The 8,938-nt window shown below is 34.8% G+C and overlaps 3 protein-coding genes across 3 annotated transcripts in view; 2 read left to right on the top strand and 1 right to left on the bottom strand.

Moving 5' to 3' along the window:
* Positions 1–372, top strand: part of LOC107628993 (endonuclease III homolog 1, chloroplastic) — a gene marked incomplete in the record, with an annotated part of 4,284 nt that extends 3,912 nt beyond the window's left edge. The window contains 1 exon segment of the mRNA XM_016331654.2: positions 1–372. Coding sequence (XP_016187140.1) covers positions 1–38 — 38 coding nt within the window.
* On the top strand, positions 868–3,419 carry LOC107628994 (gamma-secretase subunit APH1-like). The gene is made up of 6 exons (XM_016331655.2): positions 868–1,110; positions 1,334–1,489; positions 1,673–1,758; positions 1,867–1,992; positions 2,307–2,434; positions 2,968–3,419. The coding sequence occupies exons 1-6, from the start codon at positions 998–1,000 to the stop codon at positions 3,109–3,111; spliced, it is 753 nt and encodes a 250-aa protein (XP_016187141.1). The 5' UTR covers positions 868–997; the 3' UTR covers positions 3,112–3,419.
* Positions 3,851–7,823, bottom strand: LOC107632310 (calcium-dependent protein kinase 24). Its single transcript, XM_016336005.2, has 8 exons — positions 6,919–7,823; positions 5,894–6,017; positions 5,649–5,792; positions 5,280–5,432; positions 4,972–5,087; positions 4,712–4,879; positions 4,366–4,596; positions 3,851–4,260 (listed from the first exon to the last, which is right to left on the bottom strand). Exons 1-8 carry the CDS (start codon positions 7,477–7,479, stop codon positions 4,114–4,116), a joined length of 1,644 nt encoding a protein of 547 aa, XP_016191491.1. The 5' UTR covers positions 7,480–7,823; the 3' UTR covers positions 3,851–4,113.

Raw genomic sequence — 8,938 nt, 5'->3', positions numbered from 1 at the left:
CCAAGCCCAAAAAGTCTGGGCCTAACAAGAAGCGTTAGCCCAATGATCCAAGTATTCCGGAAGTATTGGTGTTCTAATAGTTTTAGTCATTCATCTCAACTATATAATAAATATATAGTTGAGATCAATAATTAAAATCACTAGAACACCCGTATTCCTGGAATAATTGAAATGTCCCCTAAGATATATATATATAGCTCAGTATGCTAGCCTTATTATTTCACATTTAACATTGCACATAGCTTCACATGAATACTGATGTATGTTTTGTTGAAAACTCCTCTAATACTGAAACCTGGTTGCGTAGTTAATGTTGATATATGTTAAGAAAGCTCCTCTAGCACAAAAAGGTTGCGCGGACATAATTTATCATTCTCACTCTATTTGATAATAATCTAATTAAGGGTAAATGACTAACTACGAATGCTTTTTCTGATTCTAATTAAGTTGAGACTGGAACACGTAATCACCTGGATAAAGAACTAAGAGTATGTACATTATATATTCAGGATTAGTATACTTATTTTAGTTTTTATATATTTTTTTTAATTGAGTCCTAGTATCAATTTTTTTTAATTAGATCTCTTTTGATAGGAATCTAATAAAAAAAATTAGTGCAGGGACCCAATTGAAAAAAAAAACATAGAGACTTAATTAAAAATTTTGTAAAACTATAGAACCAACAGAATAATTAAACCTATTTATTAATAAGCATGTTAGGATTAGTATACTTATTTCGTTTATTGTTAGGATTTGGGCCGGTATTCAACATCCTGGGCCCTAAAGAGCTCAAATAGGATATAACTGGGCTTTCATTATATTATTTTAAAAATATTAATGAAATGAAATCGAGTATTCCGACCCAAATTCAGGATCCGGATCCGAATCGCAGTGCTGATGCTCCTCTTACGGAGGAGTGTTGAACAGAAAACTGAAGAGAACTGAGCTCGGAAAACTGGAAGACTCTTCCTTTTAGAGAGAGACAGATTGATTTGCAATGACGGTAGCTGCGGGAATCGGTTACGCACTGATAGCTCTAGGACCTTCTCTCTCCATCTTCGTTTCCGTCATTTCCAAAAAGCCCTTCTTGATTCTCACTGTTCTCTCCAGGTACCCCTCTTTTTTCCCCATCCATATCCTAAATCTTAAGAAAAATAGCTTCTTTATTTAGTTTTATTTTAGTTACAGCTCCATGACCTATTGAATTGCTATTTCACGTTAGGGTTTTTCAGTCGAGATAAATTGCATTGCTATGATATTATTGCTATGACAAATGATGACTTTGAAATTTGAATTTGGAATCTTTTTGTGTATTTGATTGATTTTGTGGCAGTACACTGTTGTGGCTTATGAGTTTGATTGCACTGTCTGGAATATGGAGAGGTTTTCTGCCACTCAAAACTACTTCATGGTGGCCATATGCTATACTTATACTCTCATCCATTGCTTTTCAAGAAGTCCTTCGCCTTCTCTTCTGGAAAATTTACAAGTAAGCTTATATATACACATATGCTGTTACTTTTGCAAGTGCAGGTTCAGCTGTTATTCATTTCATGTTGTGTCTTTTGGAAACTATTTATGAGGAAATTTTCTAGTGCTTAAGTTACTGCTGTGCAATACAATGCTATTTTGATGTTAAATTTGGGGAAGTTGGTCATTTGATGTTGTGTAGGAGGTTGGAAGATACTTTAGATGCTTTTGCTGATAGAGTAGCGAAACCACATTTGTTCCTGACGGATAAGATGCTGATAGCGCTTGGTAAGAAAATTGGAGGCCTTCGTTTTCGCCTATTTTCCTGATCCGTGCTTGCATCTGTTTTCCGGACCATTTGCTTACTGCTGTATCTTAATTGCATATTTCTTGCAGCTGGTGGTTTGGGTCATGGTGTCGCGCATGCTGTGTTCTTCTGCATCAGCGTATTGACTCCTGCTTTTGGTCCTGCTACTTATTTTGTCGACCAATGTTCGAAGGTTCCATTTTTCCTTCTTTCTGGTGAGATTTTTTCCCTGGTACATGTTCTTGCATGCTTGTATATGAATGGCATGGGATTCTGCAGCTTCAAAAACTTTTCGAAAAATTTTATACCCCAGGCATAACTGCACATTTATTTTTTTGATGTGAATCTGTAGCACGAGTCTTGAAGTAGACTTTTTCTATCTTTGTTATATATATATATATATATCTCTTTGTAATTGTGCATAAACAGTTGTACCTAAATATTTTGATTCTGCATATAGATGTAGCCTTTTCAATATTTTGCTTCTTTTTTCCGATCAGTTCACCTTTTTTATGTATGCATATTGCAGCCCTTATTGCTCTTGCATTCGTCACAATCCATACTTTCTCGATGGTCATCGCATTTAATGGGTATGCTGAGGGGAACAAAGTGGACGAGTATTTTGTTCCCATTGTTCACGTGGTTGCAGGAGTTCTGGTAAAGCCTCATCCTTTACAAAAATATTTATGCACTGTACTCTCGTAATTTAGGATGGTAAGTTTCTAAATATTTCTCTTTCTTTTGTTCCCTTACCAACATATTAAGTGCTTTAGGGCCAGTGCGATAGAAATGATGGAAAAATGTTAGATAATGTTAGACCTCTTATCCAAATAATGAGCTGTAGAATCCAATCAAATGACATAGTTTCAATGATTTGGGATCTTGAAATAGAAAAGTAGTTCATCGATGCATTTATGTTATTGAGGATCAAAAATGCCATATTTATTTGGTAACTAATCAAGCCAAACATAGTGAGTCAAGCTTGAATTGCTCACAAAATACATTGTATCAGTATGCATGAATTTGGATATGTAATTGAAACTATAACTGAAAAATCCTCTACGAAAGTACGAATATATTTTGAAATGTTATTAATTAAATTAGTAATTTTATGATATTTATTATTCTTTACCTCCAATGAATGCTTAAAACTATATTGATTTCATTGACTTGCTGTTTCTTTCTTTTAGACTCTGATAAATTTGGCTCCTGGGGGTTGCACTGTTGGCATTCCTCTCCTTTACATCGTTGCGATCTTGACATTGTTTCACTGTGGGAGGATGGTTTGGAGAAGATTATTGACAGAAAATAGAATAAGTCTCAATCACTCATAGTCATGATAATCTTTGTTAAGAAGTCTCGTCTAATGTCTTGCTTAAGTCCTCACTACTCACCATTTTGGTTGAAATACTTATGATACCACTTAGTTATATTGAAATGGAAAGTGTTTACTTGAATCTAAGTTCCCATTTTCTAGTTTCATTCATCTTCAGTGGGATCGATCATGTAGGTTTACTTGAGCCCTAGTCATTTATGATTGAAGAAACAAACAGATCTGGTTGCTAGATGAAGTATAGATTCTTTCCCAAATTGGCCGTGTTAACAATTTAACATAAGGTGGGATCTATTGGTACTGGTGTAAGATCTGATATACTTTCCATTTGATAACTGCTATAAAAATAGATTATTGTGTCAAAATTTAGTGAAAACAGACACCATTAACAAAGTGATTAAATAACGTTTTTCCCAATACATTTAAAAAGTATGTATTATGCTGATTTAAAAGTATATAATGTACTAAATTTTGAATTAATGTGAATTTAAACCCAAGGACATTGTCTCTACACACTAGTCTGATACTGAAAATGGTTCATTGGTCTTTTTTGTTTACACTGACAATTTTATTTTGCTTGGTTAGCTACAACCAGAGCACATTGTTAATTCTACTAAAATGAAAATTTGGTCTGTCACTTGGCAATAAAAATATGAAGGTTTCATAGTTAAGTTGCTTGTAATGCAAGTAGCTATGGAGTAATTATAAGAGAAATTCTCTATTTTTTGCATTACCCAATCAAATGACTTACACATCAATTAAGAAACCAACAAAAAATTAAAAATTACAATGATTACAATAGGACAAGCTCCTCACTTCATATTGGGGGGTTTTGTTTTACTTGTCAAAGAACCCAACTGTACACAACCTCAAAAGATTGCAGCATGCATGCACACATTTGGGTTTTTTGCAGTCCTTGCATGAATCATCATCATGAGTCACTTTTCTTAACTATTTCCAGGGAGGCATGAACTGAGAACCTGTGCTACCTCCTCATCATGTTTTAATTAGTTACCTTCACAGATTTGTCTTTGAAGAGCCTGAAACTCAATGCATTTAGCATTGCTCTTGAATACTGGCGAGACGACATCTTCCAATCTGCTCCTGACTTCATCATTGTCTTGAACTCATCGAAACTGATTCGGCCATCCTTTTTAACCAGAACAGCAAATGAAAAACAAAGATATAACATTATGTTGGACCTAAAAGGTTATGAGAATTGTATTTTTGAGAGTAGCTAAGAATTTCTTGTTACCTTGTCTAAGTCAACATCATTGAGGATGTCTGTGATCACCTGCTCATCAGTGTGTTCATCATCAGCTGATAAAGCCTCTTTCAATTCGTCAAACTCGATGAATCCGGTTTGATTCTTGTCAAAGTCACGGAATGCATCTGTCAGAGTCTCTTCACTTCCAATCCTCCTCAGGAAAACACTCATTGTGATAAATTCCTCACGGTTCAAGGTGCCATTTCCATCAACATCTGCCTGTATGTCATCAACAAAAACAAATCGTCGTACGAATGATATCATAGAAATAACTCTGTAGATCGATGCAGAGATGAAACTTGAAAGAAACAGAAAACTTTTATAGAGAACTTACAGCATCCATCAGCATCTTGACATCAAGATCAGGAATTGTGTGTCCAAACATTGCAAGGCCGTCTTTGAGCTCCTCAAACGACAAGTCTCCATTCTTGTCCTTATCCATCATATGGAACATTTTGGTCATGCTATCAAGTTGCTCATCAGGAAGGTTATCAGCCACCACCTTGTGAAGCAGACAAGACAGTAATTTAGGACTTTAGATTAAGATCCACATTTTGATTAGTAAACTATTAAAAGGGGATCCCAAAAACTTACTCTAAGAACCTTCTTCTTGAATCTATTCATTAAGGAGAATTGCTTGATCCTATTTCTCACTTGGTCTCCAAGGGAAACATTTCTACCATGCTCCCTATGTAGTATCCAAGAATGGTCTTCAAGTGGAAGAAAATATATATTAGTACAGATTTCTCATGGAAGATGGAACCAACCCGAATTTATTGGTGTAAACATGTTTTATATAAACATTTAATCATGTATAACCACGTAAGTAAAGAAATTAACATCAACTCCTATTATTTGAATAGTCATCTAAAATAAATGATTTGTGAATTTGAAGCACATACCAAGGACTTCTTGAACTGTTATCCTGGTTTGTGGATTTGGATCAAGCATACGCTTAACAAGGTGTTTTGCTTCATCTGAAACTTTAGGCCAAGGATCTCTTGTGAAGTCCAAATGACCCCTGATGATTGCTTGTGCAATTCCTTCCTCAGTTTCTGTATCAGTTACAATCTCATAATTAGAAGCAGCTCCACATATATATGACAACAAACCTTTGAAGAAAGGGACTTCAATTTTCTCAATATTCGTTATCATTTCATCATATGCAATTACAGAACTCATTCTATTCTATAATAATAAAATGGTGAGTAGATAATAAATTCAAGAAAAAAGGAGTAACACAAACATTTTCAAAACTAAACAGAAAGTACCTGCCCAAAAGGGAGGAACTCCACAAAGCAAAATATAGAGAATGACGCCAGTGCTCCATATATCAACTTCATTTCCATAGTTACGTCTTAGAACCTCTGGAGCCATGTAATAGGGACTTCCAACGATTTCATTAAATCTTTGGCCTGTAACCACATTGTAAAGTTTTGTTATATAGTTATGAAAACAATTGCCATATTACAGTACGTAGTATTGGCACTGAAATAATAACATCATGAAACTTTACCAGGTGTATAAAATGTGGAAAGGCCAAAATCAATAGCCTTCAATTGGGAGCTCTCACTTGCATCTGCAAACAAGAAATTTTCAGGTTTCAAGTCCCTGTGGATTACGCCATGTTCATGGCACACCTGCAAAATGAATCAATGCTTAGATGATGAGTGTCTTAAGCAATGAAAAAGTTACAATAACAATGTCCTATAGGCTGATGACATCATGTACAAAAATTCACCAGAGCACCAACTCTGGAACACTTTGTCTCGACAATTAACAAGGAATCTGAAAATTTCTTTAGCAACCATTAACCACTAGTTGGCATGAAAATTTTACACCTTTGTTTCAACATCAACCATGTGAATATATATATGCTTCAGTTTCTCCTAGAAAACTCTCATTCTAGTGCATTTTTCATTTGCATGCATGGTTGTCAAAAAATGTCTTATTAGAGAACCATATGCTAATATACTAGTGTATTTGTGAATATATATATATATACCCCTAAGACAACGTACATCAACTATTTGATATTTGAGCATAGTTATTTGAATATAATAATTATCAAATTTCGTATGAATATCTAACTTATTCATTCGAAATCAAATGAAATACAGACTCACGCCTCATTTAATAATAGATTGGTAATATATATGAAGTCAAAATGAGATAATGTCAATGTTCAAATAACTTATCACAATAAACCAAACAAATGACTATCATGTTCATTTCCACCAAGAAAACAACAAAAAAGCGAATTAATTACTTCCGGCCATCTTCGAAAGTTAGAGGATAAATATCATTTTCTATATATTTTCGTATAATACATCAAATTATACATGTATTTAACACATGAAATATATCTACTTACATGTTTTCTATAAATATATAGAAAAAACATGTTTGAATTAAATTCTAAATAAGACTATAAAATTTAAACTATATATGTTAGAGTGATTGAATGTACGATTATTTCATAGGTTAAAAATGCACAAAACAAACAAAAAATATGGAAGAGACAAAACAACAAACAGGTACCTTGCAGACTTCAAGTATGGTCTTGGTAACATTAGCAGCAGCGCGCTCGGTGTAATGGCCTTTGGCGACGATACGATCGAAAAGCTCGCCGCCTTGGCACAACTCCATGACAAGGTACACGGCATCTTTATCTTCATAAGCCTCTCTGAACGACACAATGTTAGGGTGCTTCGGCAAGTGCCTCATGATCTGCACCTCCCTCCTCACATCTTGCACATCGATCTCCGTTCTCAGCTTCGACTTTGCGATCTTCTTGCAAGCGAACGCCTCGCCGGTTTTCAGATCCACGCACCGATGAGTCACCCCGAACTCGCCCCTTCCGAGCTCTTTTCCGAACTGGTACCGGTCAAAAATGTTCCCCGAAGTAGGGTTTGTCACCACATTGATGGCGCGAACGTTTACCGGGGATTTTCGCGGCACGGGCGACGGTGTTGAAGGCTCATAGTACTCGTTTCCATGGTGGTTATGTACGTGGCTCTTTGGACTTGAAGCCTTTTGGTCTTTGGATCTTTTGTTACGTGGAACATTATTATTCCCATGCGTTGAAATGCAGCTTCCCATGGACGAAAAGAGGCTCACAATTCAAAACTCCGAGTTCTGAATTGTGTTGCCTTGGGAGTTTCGTCTTTACTTGGTTCACACAATTCAGAATGCTGCGTTTTGAATTGTTTTTGGCGATGGTAGCAGTGGCGGTGGTAATAATAAAATTCGAAGAAGAATACAATTCTTCTTCTTCTTCTTTTTTTATATATTAATTCTTTTTTAGGGTTGTGGTGGTGTTGAAAGTGGTGTTTATGTGGAAACGAGCCTCCTATATCGCCATGGGAAGAGATTAGGGAAGAAAACCGGAAAAGGCTTAAAATGTGAAGAGTGCCAGAAAGAGAGAATGAGGGAGGATGCTATGTTTGGGTGTGGAGGGTGGTTCTTAAGAGCTGGAACACATACTTGGTCCCGCCATTTTCTAAGGGTTGTTGCCATTCTTATTTTGTTATTGTTATTGTTATTATTATTCTTCTATTATTATTTAAAAAAAAAAAAAGTGACTCGAACCCGCAACCTTTTAATTGAGTATGGGAAAACTATGCAATTTGAACTATTACTCATTGGCCAGTTGGATTAAATTGTTGGTGTGGGATGCCAAAATATCATCGTATGTATCTCGGGTTAGTTGTTATTTGATGAGGACATAGTTATTTAGATTTTTTTTCCCCCTTCATGGCTTCATCCCTCGCTTAGGTTGCATGATATCTGTTAAGATGTCCAAAATAATAATTCTAAAACAAACATATTATTTTTAGATTAACTTTGGAGCCTAATATATATACTAATATTGGGTTAATCAAGTGATCCTATTTTTAATAATATAACGTTTGAATCCTCCTAATGAATATATATTAGAAAATGCATCTTTGATTTTTTGAACTAAATTAATCAAATTCTTAGTAATAGAGTTCAAATAATGAATAAGGAAATAAAATCTCGATGTTGAATTAAAACCTTTCAAATAATCTAATGCGAGAGAAAATCTGAGTGGTGGGATACGTGTGACAGGTTGACAATTTAAGCTAATGGTAATAAGGTTAGTGTGGAAATAGAAGTCAATTTTATTGATATGGAAATTATTATCCATAGAATATATAAAATAATATGTTATCATCCAGCTATTGGATTTTAATTCAATGCCAATTTTGGAATTATACTGCTGCATAATCAATCAGCAGTGAGAGCAAAATCACAACGTTAGGCCTTGATGCAATGTATATGTATATGTCATGCCCTTTGTGTAATGTATAGGTTTTCTCATGTTGTAGACAAGGTTCTTCTTTTTTTTCTCTTTTTCTCTGTTTCTCCAATCTTGCTTTGATTAAAAGAGGCCACAGATAAAGACGCTTAAAACGTCTTTTTTTAAAAATATTTTTATGTTATGTTTTAATTGGTTTCTGTATAATTTATTCGGTGTTCCTCATCACATATTATTAAATTTCTCAAAAGATTTTCTTTCTAAAAACAATAAAAAGCA

This window comes from Arachis ipaensis, chromosome B03, assembly GCF_000816755.2.
Source record: "Arachis ipaensis cultivar K30076 chromosome B03, Araip1.1, whole genome shotgun sequence".
NCBI classification, from domain to species: Eukaryota; Viridiplantae; Streptophyta; class Magnoliopsida; order Fabales; family Fabaceae; genus Arachis; species Arachis ipaensis.
Note: the sequence above shows the minus strand (reverse complement) of the source record. Positions and strands in the feature narration are given on the sequence as shown.

What these genes read in the sequence shown, in the direction of transcription:
- LOC107628994 (XM_016331655.2), top strand. Translation starts at nt 998, where the DNA reads ATGACGGTAGCTGCGGGAATCGGTTACGCACTGATAGCTCTAGGACCT. An exon ending in TCCATTTTTCCTTCTTTCTG is followed by an intron (nt 1,993 to 2,306) that starts GTGAGATTTTTT and finishes TGCATATTGCAG; the next exon opens with CCCTTATTGCTCTTGCATTC. An exon ending in ACGTGGTTGCAGGAGTTCTG is followed by an intron (nt 2,435 to 2,967) that starts GTAAAGCCTCAT and finishes TCTTTCTTTTAG; the next exon opens with ACTCTGATAAATTTGGCTCC.
- LOC107632310 (XM_016336005.2), bottom strand. Translation starts at nt 7,479, where the DNA reads ATGGGAAGCTGCATTTCAACGCATGGGAATAATAATGTTCCACGTAAC. An exon ending in CCATACTTGAAGTCTGCAAG is followed by an intron (nt 6,018 to 6,918) that starts GTACCTGTTTGT and finishes TTCATTTTGCAG; the next exon opens with GTGTGCCATGAACATGGCGT. An exon ending in TCAAGAAGAAGGTTCTTAGA is followed by an intron (nt 4,880 to 4,971) that starts GTAAGTTTTTGG and finishes CTGCTTCACAAG; the next exon opens with GTGGTGGCTGATAACCTTCC.